At 50.6% G+C, this 17041-nt stretch overlaps 7 protein-coding genes across 7 annotated transcripts; 4 read left to right on the top strand and 3 right to left on the bottom strand.

The window, feature by feature from the left end:
• Positions 1-100: 100 nt before the first annotated feature.
• On the top strand, positions 101-1745 carry F5J12DRAFT_909292 (Asp-domain-containing protein). Its single transcript, XM_051749006.1, has 6 exons — positions 101-408; positions 465-543; positions 599-844; positions 893-1191; positions 1239-1493; positions 1544-1745. The coding sequence occupies exons 1-6, from the start codon at positions 135-137 to the stop codon at positions 1627-1629; spliced, it is 1239 nt and encodes a 412-aa protein (XP_051605863.1). The 5' UTR covers positions 101-134; the 3' UTR covers positions 1630-1745.
• A 138-nt stretch (positions 1746-1883) lies between these two features.
• On the top strand, positions 1884-4373 carry F5J12DRAFT_793261 (WD40 repeat-like protein). Its single transcript, XM_051743963.1, has 12 exons — positions 1884-2256; positions 2310-2375; positions 2449-2577; positions 2636-2825; positions 2880-3035; positions 3091-3273; positions 3323-3332; positions 3383-3498; positions 3547-3565; positions 3622-3783; positions 3837-4024; positions 4080-4373. The coding sequence occupies exons 1-12, from the start codon at positions 2024-2026 to the stop codon at positions 4287-4289; spliced, it is 1662 nt and encodes a 553-aa protein (XP_051605862.1). The 5' UTR covers positions 1884-2023; the 3' UTR covers positions 4290-4373.
• Positions 4374-6536: 2163 nt separating this feature from the next.
• F5J12DRAFT_902220 (Pkinase-domain-containing protein) lies at positions 6537-8234 on the top strand (the record flags this gene model as incomplete). The annotated part of the gene is made up of 6 exons (XM_051748270.1): positions 6537-6992; positions 7038-7166; positions 7198-7300; positions 7348-7696; positions 7748-8077; positions 8132-8234. 6 exons carry the CDS (start codon positions 6537-6539, stop codon positions 8232-8234), a joined length of 1470 nt encoding a protein of 489 aa, XP_051605861.1.
• F5J12DRAFT_933832 (uncharacterized protein) lies at positions 8194-9862 on the bottom strand (the record flags this gene model as incomplete). Its single annotated transcript, XM_051749577.1, is given in 5 exon segments — positions 8194-8362; positions 8412-9024; positions 9076-9378; positions 9398-9501; positions 9560-9862. 5 exon segments carry the CDS (start codon positions 9860-9862, stop codon positions 8297-8299), a joined length of 1389 nt encoding a protein of 462 aa, XP_051605860.1. The 3' UTR covers positions 8194-8296.
• Positions 9863-10218: 356 nt separating this feature from the next.
• Positions 10219-11790, top strand: F5J12DRAFT_25450 (uncharacterized protein). Its single transcript, XM_051738597.1, has 5 exons — positions 10219-10583; positions 10630-10743; positions 10795-10917; positions 10970-11119; positions 11170-11790. Exons 1-5 carry the CDS (start codon positions 10406-10408, stop codon positions 11355-11357), a joined length of 753 nt encoding a protein of 250 aa, XP_051605859.1. The 5' UTR covers positions 10219-10405; the 3' UTR covers positions 11358-11790.
• Positions 11791-12078: 288 nt separating this feature from the next.
• F5J12DRAFT_793229 (uncharacterized protein) lies at positions 12079-13255 on the bottom strand. Its single transcript, XM_051743962.1, has 5 exons — positions 13005-13255; positions 12799-12930; positions 12714-12731; positions 12495-12662; positions 12079-12427 (listed from the first exon to the last, which is right to left on the bottom strand). Exons 1-5 carry the CDS (start codon positions 13188-13190, stop codon positions 12224-12226), a joined length of 708 nt encoding a protein of 235 aa, XP_051605858.1. The 5' UTR covers positions 13191-13255; the 3' UTR covers positions 12079-12223.
• Positions 13256-13285: 30 nt separating this feature from the next.
• F5J12DRAFT_793213 (patatin-domain-containing protein) lies at positions 13286-17037 on the bottom strand. Its single transcript, XM_051743961.1, has 19 exons — positions 16868-17037; positions 16697-16819; positions 16525-16597; positions 16381-16468; positions 16265-16320; positions 16104-16205; positions 15949-16055; positions 15790-15806; positions 15587-15736; positions 15292-15533; positions 15140-15237; positions 14916-15089; positions 14812-14852; positions 14667-14762; positions 14520-14613; positions 14402-14434; positions 14323-14347; positions 14190-14273; positions 13286-14123 (listed from the first exon to the last, which is right to left on the bottom strand). Exons 1-19 carry the CDS (start codon positions 16912-16914, stop codon positions 13407-13409), a joined length of 2367 nt encoding a protein of 788 aa, XP_051605857.1. The 5' UTR covers positions 16915-17037; the 3' UTR covers positions 13286-13406.
• Between the last annotated feature and the right edge of the window lie 4 nt (positions 17038-17041).

The following is a 17041-nucleotide window of genomic DNA, read 5'->3' as shown; positions in this document are numbered from 1 at the left end:
AGAATCCGACGGGCCGACCCCAGTCCGAATATGGAATCTGGGGTCAGGATTCCTCCCTGGGTTACCATTTAAGGCTGACCGTGGGCCATTTAACACCGGAGAAGTTGCCCAACGGCTCTTTCTCCTCGCCCACGATGTTGCTCTCTGCATTTGCTGCGCTGCTGTTGCTCCCCTTCGCCTCTGCAGGCGTACACAAATTCAAGCTCCAGAAGATGCCCCATGTCGCCCCGGGACACGCTCTCGAGACAGCATACCTCGCCGAGAAGTACGGCGTCCAGGCTCCCCACCAACTTCCTCTCATGGGCGCGGGCGGCGCTGGTCGCAATATACAACCACCCACTGACGATGACGATCTCTTCTGGACGCAGGCGGAACTCATCGAAGGAGGCCACCATGTCCCGCTCAGCAGTAAGTCGGTATCGCCAAACGGGCTTTCGTATTCAGCTCGAATTCTTGATCCATAGACTTCATGAATGCTCAGTACTATACTGAGATCGCCATTGGGTCGCCTCCCCAGAGGTTCAAGGTCATCCTTGATACAGGGTAACAGGGTCTCCACCGTGATACCGTGATACGTTGACACTCAGTGACCGTGTAGTTCAAGCAACCTTTGGGTACCGAGCGTCAAGTGCACGTCAATTGCATGCTTCCTACACGCCAAGTATGACTCCAGGTCATCCAAGTCACACAAGGCAAACGGCTCCGAATTTTCCATCCAGTATGGCTCTGGATCTATGGAGGGCTTCGTTTCTCAAGATACTCTTACCATTGGAGACCTCACCGTTCGCCATCAGGATTTCGCAGAGGCAACCAAGGAGCCTGGTCTCGCGTTTGCCTTTGGAAAGTATGTTCCGCATCCTCTGTCGTCTTACCTATCCTAAATCGCTATCAGGTTTGACGGTATCTTGGGGCTGGCATACGATACTATCTCAGTCAACCACATCGTTCCCCCCTTTTACAACATGCTCGACCAAGGTCTTCTTGATGAGCCAGTGTTTTCCTTCCGCATAGGCTCTTCCGAGAATGATGGCGGCGAGGCGATCTTTGGCGGTGTCGATGAGTCTGCCTATAACGGTCGTATCAGATATGCACCCGTGCGCCGCAAGGCTTACTGGGAAGTTGAGCTCAACAAGGTCGCTTTCGGTGAAGAAGAACTGGAGTTGGGCAACACCGGCGCAGCGATTGATACCGGTGCGCACATTAGCATCATGTTGAACCTCACTCGAACAAGGTTCCAGGCACCTCATTGATTGCTCTCCCCACCGATATTGCGGAAATGCTCAACACGCAAATTGGTGCTACCCGCTCATGGAACGGCCAGTACCAACTCGACTGCTCTAGAGTTCCGTCGTTGCCTGATTTAGTATTCTATCTTGACGGAAAGCCATACCCATTGAAGGGCAGCGACTACATCCTCAATCTTCAGGGTACTTGCATCTCCTCATTTACTGGGTTGGATATCAACCTCCCCGATGGTGCTCTTTGGGTCATTGGTAAGTTACAATAAATTTTCAATATGAAACACGACTCAACCTTATCGTAGGTGACGTCTTCTTGCGTCGCTACTACACGGTGTATGATCTTGGTCGCCACGCCGTTGGCTTCGCGCACTCGCGGGCCAATCTCTAACTTCCATGTCATAAGCGAAGTCCCTTGTCTTACACGCCTTGCTACTTTGTAATATAGTGCTGTGATATGTGTATGGCGTGGATATATAATCCTGGTTGTTGCGTGAATTTCAAGCGGAAACGAGATTCACCACTGTTGCGTCCCATGTCGTTAGCCTGAAAACCTGCGTCCAACTTCATCTGCAAAACTACCCGAGGGAATGAGCAGGTTATACCTGCCTCCGTTTGGAAGTGACTTGTCGTAAGACTCGCTAAGACACTTGTTGGCCAATGAGAGGGCTCGCTCAAGTGCGAAAGAGCTGTTAACAGCCGCGTCGCGTAGCTGTTTCCCAGATGAAAGACCGTCTCTGCCAGCGTCTACTTAATTTTATTGACTGGCCCAGAACAAACCGCACATGATGGATATCGACAACGGTTGTCATTCTCCATTGCGACTTGGCAATATCTCCGACGAGCTTTCATCTGAAGCTCGTGGGGGTTCTTTAATATCGTCCACCGTTCGCTTAGCTGAGGACCCCCCGTTCTCCGCGAGAACAATCAGGTGGAAGCGACACCAACTGAGCAATGTTTGGGCTCGATACTTGGACAGGGTCCATGTGCTCGGGAACCATGATCACGGCCACACTGGGTCAGTGTCACTACTCACATTAACGCTAGCGGTCTAGTCATCTGTTAATTCAGATGTGTAAATGCCCTGAGCTGGGCACAAGGTGGGGAGCTGTTAATCAGCAGTGGGGACGATCAAGAGTATGTATCAGACGTACTGCAGTGCGAGTCCTGACGCTTCACCCAAACCTAACTCTCCAAACCCATTTGCCAGTATACGAGTGTGGAGAATGGATCCTTCCGCAGACGCCAGCGAATATCCATTTTCTTGCCAGTCGGTAATACACACCGGTCATACTCATAACGTATTCAACGCACAGATGCTACCTCATTCCTGCCGAATGTGAGTACCACCCGTGAGCATAGCCGATCTCTCGTAAACCTTTTGCCCATTCCTTCAGAGCAACCGTCTCAGGGGACAAAGAAGTCCGGGTTTTTGACGTTGGAGGGGCTGTCGGTCATTCGCCTACAGGCAGTGAGATGACGTATGCGACCCACGAAGCTTGCATCCGCATCCTCCGTTGTCACACCGGTCGGACGAAGCGCATCGTTACCGAAGACAGCCCTGACCTCTTCCTCACGGTTGCTGAGGTTTGCCGAGCGGGATTTCCGACCAGAGTTGTTGCTGATCTGGTTTCTATTTAGGATGGCACCGTCCGCCAACATGACCTGCGGACGTTTCATGTGTGCGGAGGCCGCGGCTGTCCTGCACCTCTTGTGAAACTCTCGCACGACCTTTCAACTATCGCCTTGTCTCCCTTAACGCCATACCAGTTTGTGGTTGGTGGTGAGTCGCCCTTCGTAAGTATCGCGTTCGGTCTGTTCGGTTGTGTCCCAGTTTCTTAACAGCAGTTAGGCACACCTATACGACCGACGCCATATTGGTCGTTACTTATACGAAGAGTGGGGAATGTCTCCTGCTGCTAACGATGCAACTACGTGCGTCAGGAAATTTTCGCGACATTCACGTGCTCCAGGAGAACCGAAAGGAGGTGAACATATCACTGGCGCAAGAATGTCGGCTTGGAATGGACACGAGGTATGCTAGCCCTGAGTGTTACATACCTATTAGCTGATAGTCGGTGTAGTTACTACTGTGTCAGTGATACGCCGATTGCCATTGACATTCCCACTTATCAACATCGCAGCTTTCAATTCTGATGCAGTGTATCTCTACTCCACTAAGGATGAGCCAGGAAACGGTGAACGTCTCAAGAAGCCGTCTGTATTGGCTCCAAATATGAAGCTTAGGAACCGAACCGGTGTAGGTATCCCGTCGATATGAATGATGCATTCACACGGCTCTTCCCAGGATCTTGACACAGGAAAAGGTAAATCGGAGAGATACCATGAATTTCCTCCGATAAGGGGTGCTGACCACATGAAGAGAGTACCACCATCGATATCGGTGATGACCACGACTCCAGCTCCGACTCCGAAGATGAGCATGAAGACTTAACTATTGATGCAGAAGAACAGGACGGTGTGCCAGCAATTTACCCTCGTGCGCGATTCGCAGGGCACTGTAATGTTAGGACCATAAAAGATGGTGGGGATGTGTATAAATTCTGTTCCGGGCCGTTGACTCCTCCCCCATTGCAGTGAACTTCTTAGGTCCGTATGACGAATATGTCACCTCAGGGTCAGATGATGGAAATTTCTTCCTCTGGGATAAATCTTCTGGTGAACTGGTTGATATTCTTGAGGGTGACGGGTCTGTCGTCAACGTTATCGAGGGACACCCAAGTTTACCTCTCGTGGCCGTTAGTGGTATCGACGCCACTGTGAAGGTGAGTTGGGTTCCGTGAATGCGGTAGGAAACACTGGTCGTGACAAATATCTCAGCTATTTGCACCGTCTCGCGGTCGCGCAGAGTTCTCGAGGGTGAAGCAAGCCATAAACATTGTAAAGAACAACGCCCGCACCTCGCGGAGGGGATTGCAAGCCAATGCTAGGATGCAAATCGCCCACCTTTTCCTTCATTACAGTGCACTGGCGTCGCGCAGGAGTCATGACGAAGATGGCGAGGATGCAATGCAATGCATCAACCAGTAAATACGACATTTACATGTGACACCCGACTATATGTACACGGTTCCGGTCGATGTTGAAGCAATATTGCTGACGAGAAACTTGGGTATCGTGACGAACCTGCCACTTGTTACTACTAGCGCACGACGATTACTTTGTTTTCTGGCGAAACTGGTTATACCGGGGCGGTTCCTTGCACGATTACATTGAACTCGGCTGTCAAATGGAAGATTGTCTCGGGGCTCGCCTCTCGAGTGCACGTCCAGGTTTGATGATAGACGTTGAGTCGAGAAGCTCGTGTGTGTTTGGAGGCGACTGGCACTTCTCGGTTTGCACCACCACAAAACCCGCCACACACAAAACTCATTAGCACCAGGCTTGGAGCCTCACAGACTGAAACGCCCATTGTAGGGAATATGTTTGTGAATCGTTCTTGAATCCGTTGTCGTCGTTATGTAAGTTACCGTTACCCTCATTGTTTTGCTTGCTGCGTCTGCAGCCAATATCTACTCTGAAGTCTTGCTAACAACATCGCCATTCCCCTCTGCTTTCCTTAACAGCAACTTACATTCCTCGACTGCTGTCTATCTGTGTTACTTTGAGTCTTTGTTATCCAGTCGTTGAGGTGCTTTCGCTTGACCTTCACCCGTGTTGTCTGTCTGTGCCAACACGTCAACAAGTTTTTGTTTCCAGTTCTCGTCCTTCCTTCTTGCCATTTCACAACCACCCGCTCTACTCTCAACACAAGGATGAGCACGTCAAACAACAGATCTCGACGCAAGCACCGTGGCAAGGCTCAAGGCCACGACGACGAAGGAGGTCCGGCTCCGTTGGTCTCACGGGCGGATGCCAGCCATACTGACTTTGACTCTGGAATTTCCCCTTATTCGTACAAAAAAAAAGATACCTACATTCCATCATCTTCCAGGTCCGGTTACAGTATGAACAGGGACGGTCCTTCGTCCCATGCTGATTCACAGGACCGCTTCTATAAGCACCCATCGGAAGCCCATCATCGAAGCGGCAGAGACGGGTATGATACCGCCGATTCGAGGGATGGTGACCATTGGGGGGCTCGGAAAACTCTCGACACTCATCAGAAGGGCAACAGGGAACGGACGACAAGGGAACACGATCAGGGCTATTCAACCGTTCCCCGCGGTGAACTACAGAGATGGGGAAAGTCTGGATTCTATGATGACAGACCGCACCCCAACCGCGAAGCACCGGATCGGAGGCGAGGGGAGCCCGATGATGAGCGGGGAAGCAACTGGGAGTCTCATGGTCGAGGAAACCGCCGATGGCAGAGCGACAATGGGTGGGATACGCGAAAACGTGACCGTCACCAGAATAGACGTCCGCCAGACAATCAAGATGAAAGCCCCCAAGCAACGGAGGACCGTGCATGGGAACCTGGTCCAGGATGGCAATCCCGTGGCGGTGGCCAAGGACATCGGAACCAACGCCCTCGTAACAACTACACCCAGGGTAAGAACAAAGGGAAGAAGATGAATCAAAACCGCCAGCGACAACGGGGAGATAGGGAGCGTGATCGAGGTCGACATCTGGACCGTGAACGCCGACAACCCGAAGATACTTTAAACAAGTGAGTTCGCGTCATGCAACTGCTTTGCAGGACTAATTCGGAGTTCTGCAGCTGGCAAAGAAGAGAAATTCATCCATTACCCCCCAGACCCCGTAGCCCCCTTAAGAGGGTGCTCACTCCATCACGTTCTCGCTCCCAATCCCCAGAGTCGTTCTATTCCAGGCGGTCGTCCCGCAGTCGCTCGCGGTCGCGATCGTGCTCACCACGACCCAATACATATTATTCCAGTCCTCCGGGAGCTCGTAGTCGAAGTCCACTCGGGAAAGGGCGAGAAGAAAGCCGATCAAGATCTCCTGCATCTTCACAGCGGAGTCGTTCAAATGAAGGGCGTCTGTCTCGTCGAAGAAGCATTTCCTCGTCATCGTCGTACAGCAGAAGTCGTAGCAGGAGCTCAAGTCGCAGTCCGGATGACCGTCCAAAGGCGAAGCATCGTTTGCCAGCCGTTACTTCTATCATGAACATATCATTGTCGATGTCTAAGGCTGCCCTTCACCAGCGCTCCGAATTTACGAACAGTCGGGGGCGCGCCTTTAACCGCAACGGTAATCTAAATGGTAAACAAAGGGTGCGTCGCCACGTCCTTCCGTTGTTCTTCCGTGGCTATAACCTTCGCCCAGGTCCGCGGACCGTTGTCTCCAGAGACAGAGCGTCAAGCCAGCCGACAAATGCCTCCACCTGACACACCTCCGGCTACGGCCGCCCAGGTCCAGCAGGGTAGCGCTGCAGTCTCACCGACCTCGACGCTGCATGATATTGGTAGTCCGTCCAAGGCGCGCTTTGGCCTTACCAAGTCTGCGGGTTTTAAACCCATAGGGCAAGCAAGCTCCTCCGTAAAATTGTTCTTCCCACAAGACGATGAAGTATCAGAGGGACCCAGATCCCCACAGCATTCCGAACATATCTCGCGAACAGAGCTCCCCATTAAGCGCTCTCGCCAAGATATCAGCTCTGACAGAGAGGGGGATGATAGAGACTATCCCCACAGGGCCGCCTCGGTGCAGCAGGGCGAAGTATCATGGCAGTCAAAAGAGCCTGGCATGGAGCCGATGGCACCTCCATCACCGTTGTTGCGCGACGCTACAAGGGCACCACCTTCGCCGAAACACGCACGGAGCGGTGATGTCACAATATCTCCAGGATTACATGCACGTCTTCCGGAGCCGGAGGTGGATGGCATCACACGGCCATCTTCTCCTTCAGCATCTCCCAAAGAGTTGTATACAATTGTCAGTCAAGTTGGCGAAGGAACGTTTGGAAAAGTATACAAGGCTCGCAACACCATAACCAACGTTCACGTTGCCCTGAAGCGGATCCGCATGGAGTCAGGAAAAGGATGGCTTTCCTGTCACCGCTATGCGTGAGATCAAACTCCTCCAGTCCCTTCGTCACCAGAACGTCGTTCGCCTTTTTGAAATGATGGTTTCTAACGGTATGTATTCTAGCTCGCGGCACGACACGCATTCATGAATTTCCCAGGATCTGTCTTCATGGTATTTGAGTACATGGACCATGACCTTACTGGCGTCCTCTCCCAGACTCAGTTCGCATTTTCGGAAGCCAACTTGAAGTCGCTATGCAGCCAGATGCTTGCCGGCCTTGCATATCTCCATCACAAGGGGGTTATTCACAGGGATATCAAAGGTTCCAATATCTTAATTAACAATAGAGGGGAGCTCAAACTTGCCGATTTTGGTCTGGCTCGATTTTATCAAAAGCGCCGGCGTAACGACTACACCAACCGTGTAATCACGCTTTGGTACCGACCTCCTGAATTGCTCTTTGGTGCTACTGTATACGGACCTGAGGTGGACATGTGGAGTGCTGGGTACGTCATTGTCGTTTACCCGGCTTATTAGGCTCACCTTTTTGGAACTAGATGCATCATGCTCGAACTATTCACGAAGAAGCCAATATTCCAGGGTAATGATGAAATTCATCAGCTGGAAGTGATCTACCGGGTTTTTGGGACGCCTACTCCGGAGCGTTGGCCAGGGATCACGGAGTTGCCGTGGTATGAGCTTGTAAAGCCAAAAGAGGTTGCCCCGGATCACTTTAGGGAACTCTTTCAAAGATGGCTCTCTCCTGCAGCGCTCGACCTTGCAGAACAACTGCTGACCTACGATCCTGCCAAGCGAGTCACTGCGATACAGGCTCTTGAAGCCCCTTACTTCAAGGTCGAGCAGCCACCCCCAGAATTACCTGTCGGGTGCGTATTCTGACATGCTGCTCTCATGCACCTTTAAAGCAACCACCTTCACAGACTGTCCTTATTGGAGGGTGAGTGGCATGAACTGGAAACCAAGCGGGAGCGGGCTAGGAAGCGACGTAAACTGGAAAACGCTTTGCAAGAACATCCTATTTAATGTACCTAATGCAAGGACTTTGTTATCTGCTATCCCAATCCCGCTCACAACCGTGCATTCACTCATATGGAATTTGCCGTCGTTCCCAGGAGGCCCTTCACCGCCAGATGCTGAACGATCGCTTCCACCTATACTGGTATGAGTGCCTAGAAGGCTTATTTCGGGCCCACCACATACGTTCGCTGCTGTTGTTCGTATTTGCATGTCCCATCGTTTGGTGAAAGGGGCGCCCGTATCTTCGGTGATTTGCTCGACATCGCCAAGACCACCTGCTTTACCCTGAGCATCGTCTTCCTCTTTCCCGCCATCAAACCAAATGAGCTTATCGACTTGATCGATTGAACCCTTCAAGCGACCCTGCTCGATCATCTTTCGTGCCATCGTCTCTGCTGCGCCAGGCGACAAGTCTAGGAGCGCACCTAATCCGTGGAAAGTGATGTTATTATAGATTTTGGAACTAGCCAGGAGATTATGCTCCATCACTGCGCGGTCAAGAACTGTGGAAGGTCCCGTCCGCCTGCTTGCGCTCGTCAATGAAGACTCTTCGTCATTCACTGCGGATGCGAGACGATCGTTGGATGAAATGGCGATGCGGGCGAGTTGATGTGGCTTGAGCGTTTGCTCGAAACTTTTGATTTCACCAGGCCGGAGGATGTGGTCGAGGAACATTTTGGACAGAATATTGTACGTTGGGAGTTCAGATGAGCGTTCGTCACGATATAAAGAGGCCAAGACACGAGACCGATTGGGTCCTGCGGGTGCCAGAACTGCACAAGTAACAGCAGATGATCTAAGACATGACAATGAGGAAATCGGACACAGGGATGGGTCGATCACCCACAGGAGTTCCTTGCGCTCTTCTTCGTCAATATCTGCGGCCCAACTGAGTTCATGATACCTCATGGCAGCTTCCAGGAATTTGCGGGAGTAATCGCTGATCCGTGCTTGACACAACTTGAACTGTAGTAGTGTTTCTCTATCAGTGGTAGAATTAGAGAGAGATGCAGCACGATTGTAATATGTTTCTGCCTGAACAGAATCTTCGTCTTCGAGCAGTAGCCGAATGATGCGAATGTAAACGCGGAACTTCTCGTCGTCCGGTAAGGAACTGGTCAGCTCGCCCCTTAATCTGATGAAGATGCCACTAGAGAGAAATCACCAACCGCGAGCCTGAGTCAAGGGATATACCCATGAGCACACGGGCCGCCTCTGTCCATTCTTCCTCCGCTTCGAGGAGATCTGCCAGCTGAAACCTGAGTGCGTTGACCTACAGCGTGTTCATTAGCCCCTCACCAAAACCAATGCGATAGGGGATATGGTCAGACCTGCTCCTCATAAATCACAATGCGAGGCTGAAGCACGTTCAGGGTGTCTTGGACGATGCGCTTTCGTAGATCGTGATCGGCGACAATACCGATGCCAAGACTCTTGACGAGCTCGGTGAGGACCTGTCTGCCAACCACAAAGCCAACGCTTTCTTGGTTGACGACTGTGTCTATAAGAAGCTGGAGATCATTGGGTGCTGAGCCTTGGTTAGACTGAGCTAGTATATCGGGCAGGAGAGCGAGGTAGCCGGCTGTCTTGTCCTTCTGAGAGAGTGTGGCTAGTTGCGATAGCTTTGCGTCCATGTTCAAGGTCAAGTGTGTTGTACTCCAACGCCACAATGTTAGTACATGCATAGATTCAATCGTAGCGACGACCAACACGGCTAGTTACTACCAACATGGTCTGCAGTAGACCAAGGTGATAACCTATCAAGCTCAGCTCTCAACGGTGAGCTCGTTTTCCAAGTTGTCCTTTACGCGCTCCCAAAGTCGTGGCATCTCGCCGCAGCTAGGCAGCTCCGGTGTGAAACCCATTGGCATATGCAGGGGGAGACACACTGTCGGTCGATAGGAACGACGACGCTTTCACCAGTCGTGTATTAGTTCCCAAGTTAAAAAGACACAGTCGCCCTCAGCGACCACACACTCGTTCTGCGCGCGAAATCCACGCCAACGCACCTCGGAATCTGTTCGGGTCTACATATCCTCCCAGAGTAACATGCTGCTTTGACGCATTGGAATCATATTTAAGCCGCATGAGCGATTTACTTCTCCTGTCCTCGTTTACATCAGTCCCATCACCATTCGTTACTCAGTCTGGATCGCCTTGCCTGACAGGCATTGACCATGCTGCCTCGTCTCTCGGATCCTGCTGTCCACGCAGCGTGTTCTTTTGAGAACGAATCTCTCAGCACCCCAGAATGTGAACAAGGTGCTCTACTTCCTCTGCAAGCCTCTGGGCCCGGTCCCAAAATTCCAGAAGTGCTAGTCAAACTTCCAGTGGCATACCCTAATTTTACCCTTTGTAAGCATTCCAGCTCGCTCGGTTGATCAAAACTGCATCATTCTAGATCCTCCCGGGTACCCATTTAATGTATACTGCATTTACCCGGACATTAGGCCCAGCGAGAAGAAACTTTCTATTTCTGTTAATCTCTTTTGTCAGTATCCATGGTTGTATATTTGTGAGTATGGCATGCTACGATGTGGGTAGCTGACAGTACGGTTTGTGCCAGACGCTTGGGAATGCCCTTGCATTACTCCCTACCCTGACACCCGCGCAGGTGTCGGTTCACCCAGTGCTTCTCACGGAAAATCCGCACTAGGATGGAGACCCAAATATCCAACATTAGACATATGTAACTACATCATTTCTTGTCACAGTTGTCTGTCGGATTTAATGCTTCGCAGGTCCTCCCGGTTACCCTTGGAACTTGGACAACATATATCCTCCAACAACAGACGTCAGTTGTTGCGGACTCGATGTCAATATATCGCGGGGTCATTCGGATAGTTGTAGACTTGATTCGGGGACTTCCCGGACTTTAGTGGCATGCTCTTGTAAGTTGTCTCCCAATAAGATCCGACACCGAAGCTGATCGTCCTTCAAGCCCAGCACTCTGTCACAGACTCAGGGAGCCCTGACGTAACTGATGGCACCTGGCTAGATTCGACAGCTGCTGGGCGGTGTTTGGTGGAAACAACACTGAGGAAAAGGAAAACACATGCAGAACTTCATGTCGCAGTCTCTCCTTCCTTAAAAGAAGCAGCCAGGGCGAGATCCCAAATCACATCGTGAATTGCATGAAAAGGTCTTCGAAGATCGTGAAGTGTGGAGTCCAAGTGGCAGTGGGGAGATCCTTCCCTCCTCCTTTCCGAATAAGAGGACTGAACATCCAGCACACCCTCCGACTACAACAATTCCTGGGAATTTACTTAAAAGGATGGCAAGTGGCTGCGCACGTTCACGGGCAGCAATTTTTCCCGTGCCGCGCTTGCGGGAGCGCATCATGACCCCCGTTGTTGCACCTCCGGCTGTTCCACCAATATACCTGTCTGGCTTTCGCAGTCCTGGCCTCCCTCTGCCACCGGTGCTTGTTGTATCCGAATCACCGTCCTCTCGCAGCCCACTGCATACGCGTCCCCCGAGCTCCCGGTTGTCCCAGGCTATGAGATGCATCGTACCATGTTTGCAAAAGAGCAAACTTAGTAGAACTCCGAAGACTTTTAAATCTCGTTTCTTTGGCAACGAAATAAGCTAGTTTCCATCAGCCCACCAGGTTCATGTCCTCTGATTGGCTCTACAGTTATCCCCAGCCCCAAATGCCAGTTGGTGATTCCGTAGGACGGTTTAAATCGTCTGCGAGTTGAAAATCATTTTCATAAACGGGGAGCTTAACGTCGGGATGCGAAAAAAAGGAAAAGAAAACACCAAGTACTAAACGCCTGCCGCAATTTGGATATGCCTATACCGCCGGTTTTCGCTGCCAATTCGATGGACAGAAGTTATCGAGATGAGAAAAATGGTGCCCTCATACTTTGAAACTGCACTCGATGCTCATGCTACATGGTGGCTCTGTTGTAATATCAATACACTTTACTATCGTTATACGCCGGTCTAATAGGAGAATCCAAGCATTTCCGGTGGGTGACTTTCGGTGGTGACTACTCATGTTGATCGACATCGGGGTCTGGCGATGCGAGCGAATGCCCAATCCCCGGCATGCCAATTTCTGGTAAGAGAGACGTATCCCTGTCGGAGGTAGTGTGACTAGGGGTTTGGTGTCCCCCGTTTGCGTTCTGCCTTGCCCTTTCCCTGCTGTCGCGCAAAGCCTTTGTCTTCCTGTCATCAAGGAATGCGAGTTTCACCTGCCGTCGGAGGGCCGAGTGAGTGAGTTCACCTGCCGAAGGCAAAATGTTTCGGATATGTACGTGCATTTTGTGCAGCCGCAGCGGCGGCGGCCCTCTCTTCTGCTCTACTTCGTTTTAGACGTTCTTGCTTCTTTTCTTCCAGGTCAATAACTTCCTCGAGGATGGCTGCGCCGATACGCAGATCCGTCCTATGTCGCGGGTTGAAAACATAGTAGGGTTGGAAATCTTTCACCTGCATTCATCGGTGCAGTGGCTAACCATCTGATTCTCTGTTTGAATTTACCTCTGCTCGAAACCCAAGCTATCGTGTGCGATGTAATTAGTTTGTCTGTCTGATGTTGGCAGCCCGGAGAAAACGCGACACTGACTTCAATCGCATACTCCAATGCACCTTTGGGATCTATCAATTGGTGTTTGATGAGATTGTTAGTCGGTTTGAATTGTTGAAACTTGGGATTGTCTGGTTCGTCGAGCAGATTGTTGGCAATCTTGAGTAAAGTCTGCGAAGTAATTCCGTCGATGGTCGGAACGTTCAGCGCTCACCGCCGTCGTCGGCAGGCGAAAATTAACTTGCCTTCAGTGAAGCCAAGGCCTGATCTCTCGAGTTCGGTCGAAAGATTCCGGGGTCAATTAAACGACGAAAGTGCAGTCGTTTCTCGTACTCCTGCTCCTCCGAATTGCATGTGTTCGGGCTCCTACTACGCTGCACAGCGGCAGTTGCTGCTGCTGCAAGCACTTCCGAAGTTGGGCGGTCTGCCATTCAAGCCCTCGAGGCGATTGAGATGAAACCAAACTAAAGGTTAAATGTCTGGAAAGACACATCTGCCCACGAGAAACACTTGTCAATACAAACCCCTAGAAATCAATACATATGTATCCCTATATTATTGGGGGACGTCAATAACTTCTTTAAACTACAGGCTGTGGCATACAAGACTACCTGGCCATGTATGGGCTAACAAGCATCATAGTAGAACTACAAGTATTCCAGCCCAGCACCATCCGCATCGACTGGAACATTAGTACATGTCCTATCATCAAGCGAAAAGCCGTCCTCCGATGAAGTATCACTACTCCACGCAGCACCCTCTCTGTCCGGACTAGGCGACCTACCAGAACTAGCCTCAGAGAATTTTTGCTGTGCAGAAAATGGCATTTTCAACGCGCTAAGAGAGCTGCGACGAAGCCTCGTAAAAAAACTGGGTGACGCGGGGTGATTTGCTCGTCGTGGATCTGCTGGAAGTGGTGGGTCTGGGGTGGGTGGACGGTTGCTTGGGGAAGGGTCATCAACATTGTACCGCTGATCAAGTAGGTCGGAAGCCCATTTGCGACGCAACGTAGGGGACCGAAGCGGGTCATTCTTCAGAAATCCGTCACAATTAGGTGTGGATCCGCCGGACTCCACACTGGCGGCAGCTGTAGGACGTCCACGCCTAAAGTACCAGGCGGTGCCCTTGTCAGCGAACGCACTCTCGGTGTCAGTGTCCATGGGAAGTAGAGGCTCAGTATCCTTCATTGCGGTGGGAAGATTGATCCCAGTGATGGGTTCGGGCGGATTGTTGCCGTTCGCAACGATACCGTCGGTATCAACCGCACTTGGGCTTGGCTGGGCACGCTGGATAGCCCTACGTACTGCTTGTCGGCCGAGCAAAATTTGTGTCTCTATCCGGTATCGGTTCTCAATCATATGCAGCTTTATGTGAAGCAAAAAGTGCAATGAGGAAACGAGTAATCAAACTAAAGTCTCTCCGAAACACACCTTGGGCCAAGTGACAACTTGTCCAACCCGCATCACTCTTTCGAGCTCTGTGGGGTCCGGGTCGCTCAAAATGCGGAACCAATCCTAAGGCCCCTGTCAAAGCATGGAGATAGGACGAAACTTCACCACCTACCCAGAGGCGAGTCTTTGGCCAGATCCTGTGAATGTACATGCTTGAGAATTAGGCAAGCAGTTCGGAAAGTAGGACATACGTGACTGCGCCATCAAAACGCTGTAAAAAGACGCTGGACCAATCCTGACCAAGGATTTGGGGTAATAATTCCAAATCACGGATAACCTAATTGACCATCTTTTAGAAGGTCACTAAACGTGTAGAGCAAACATGGGCATTCCTTGAAGTTCTTCGTGAGTTCTAGCTTTAGCCATTGCTCGGCAGCGGACAGTAAAAAGTTCCCTCTCCAACCTTGCAAGTGATTAACAGAAGAAGAGAATACACTGTTGAACCCACACCTGTACCTTTCCTGTGAGCTACCGGCTTCCCTGCCGAACCTCTGGGAGCAAAGAAGAACAAATGAACATGTGGATTAACTTGGGACACCACAGGGTGAGTCACTAAGCAAATTGTTAACCGTGAGTATGGGGAACCAGCGAAAGGTGATACCATTGAAGTAGAGATTCAGGGCTTGAATAGGGATATCGACCCTTTGTGAAGGACGTTAAGTGTTTGACATTCTGTGCTCTCCACACAAAATGTACCAGGCTCACCTCAATGATCCGTCCTTAAACTTGCTCCCCCAATTCCATGGCACAATCCGACCGTCCTGAAGCTTCTGCATAAGGACGACCGGGTTCAAAATTCCAGGAACTGCAGCTGAAGCAAGCACCGCCGACCAGATTATGGTATCAGGTGCTGTAAGATAATTTAAAAGCTTCGTTGGACTGCAGGCAGATTAGTGTGTCAAATCATGCGATGTATAGACGTCACTGACGAATGGCGGTCCGCTGGAATCACGGAAATATTAAGTATCCGCCCTGTTCTCATGTATGCTTCCCGGAAGGTCATCGAACCTCGAGTGAGGAAGGTACACTATAATGATGCAGCGGTAGGATCAAGATACAATACGCAGCCAGAACAACATACTTTTCTGGCCCACGCAACACTGTCAAAACGGGCACCAGTCTTCATAAAACGTGTGATCCAAATACTGAAGGGTTCTTCGCACGCGGTTAGCTTATGTGCAAGCTCTGGAACAAGCAAAGTCCGCAATTCCGCATCCGTTCTCGTGCACACCAGTGCAGCAATAAGACCACCAGCAGAGGTCCCTGTAATAACGCGAGGTAGCAGGCCAGTGTCAAGGAATGCTTTAACAACTCCGAAATGATCTTGATATCACATATCAATACTCAGACCAGAAAGCAATTAGGCTAACACTCACAATAGCCGAATGATGCACCGCCCGATAGGCAGAGGGCAGAAGTACCGAGATTAGTGCTCGCACTTTTGAAGAAACGTTTTTTTTCCTCGTTAGACAGCCCCCCTGACTCTCTTACAAACTGAAGTGCCCTTTCCTGCTCGTTGTAATAGGCTGGTAATACGCTTTACCATGGCCACGTGACTCCGAAAACATTATCGACTTACACTCGATCAAAGCCTTGCTTCCAAAGAAAGTCTAATTTCAATTTCATCAGGCAAATGTCGTGGTGCAGCATGAAGACTCACTTCGCTGTATAACCTGAAACAATACAGCGCAAAGCGTTAGTCCCCTCCTCTGAGTTACATGATACGTAAACAGGTCACCTGGACGACTCCACGCCGGCGAAGTTGTTCCTTACGCAGGTCTCGAGCACGCCGAGTACCCCACGCACGTCCTTCTTCTCCCTCAGAATTCTCAGCGATCGGTTAACCTAGCGAAATGTAAGTGTAAAGATTTAGAGTACCCGCGGTATCCTTGCCTTTCTGATCAGCTTCCAGTCGTAAAAAGAATCCTCATCCGTCTTTTTCCATTCATCGAAACCAAGATATTCGTCCAATGCTTGTGCTGCAGCTTTCCATTCCTGGTACATGCAACGTGTCAGCAATCAGGGCTCAGTGAAATAGTAGATGAAATCCATACGTCATATGTCTGTGCTGCGCGAAGTCGCTTTCGAAGCAATCCCTTCGGACCTCGCCCTAATGCACGCCACAGTCAATACGCTGCAGAGTATAGTATGCTACCTCAGACACACTTACAGGCCGTTAGCCATTCCTTCGTATTGACCAGTTGCCTTATTACCACATAGAAGCTAAACTGGACAAATATCACCGCAAAAATAAAACACTACACAAGCGATATCAGCAATGTAGCTTTCGGGGGCGTAAGCCTGGTAGGCATACCAAGAGCGGCCATCTCAGAATAAGAAATAACCAATCCTGCCTGAGAACAGCTGGTTTCTCTCCTTTCCGACGTCTGTGAATGCAAGTAAGAAGAATGCAGCAATAACATCAGAACTAATGGCAACCTTTTAACTTTGAGGTAAACAGGAGCGAAGTCGGAAAGCGCAGAAACTTTCTGACGCGCGGACTGTGTGGAACTGGGGTGCTTGGATGCATGTTTGGTGATGCCGCGGCTAGAAGATCCGTCCCACCAAGTTCGTCAGAACGAAGCGCGGCGACGAATGCATCTATATGACTTTCGCCGAGAGTCAACATGAAATCAAAACAATAGCGCAGGACCTACGATTCATCTACGTAATCTGCATCGAACAAACTGGAGGTTTGCTTCATCCCTATTCCATCCGAGGGTAAGAGTGTAAGTGAAGAGAGCAACGCTGTGGTAGTGTGAAGTGAGCTTGCCCGGACGGGCACCGGATTGACGCCGGAATGATGGGCTACCATCTTGATGCGGGGCAAT

The sequence above is a fragment of the Pisolithus orientalis genome (assembly GCF_024613125.1).
Source record: "Pisolithus orientalis strain OTSU chromosome Unknown F5J12scaffold_1, whole genome shotgun sequence".
NCBI classification, from domain to species: Eukaryota; Fungi; Basidiomycota; class Agaricomycetes; order Boletales; family Pisolithaceae; genus Pisolithus; species Pisolithus orientalis.
The sequence above is the reverse complement of the archived record's forward strand: the minus strand, read 5'-3'. Positions and strand labels throughout refer to the sequence as shown.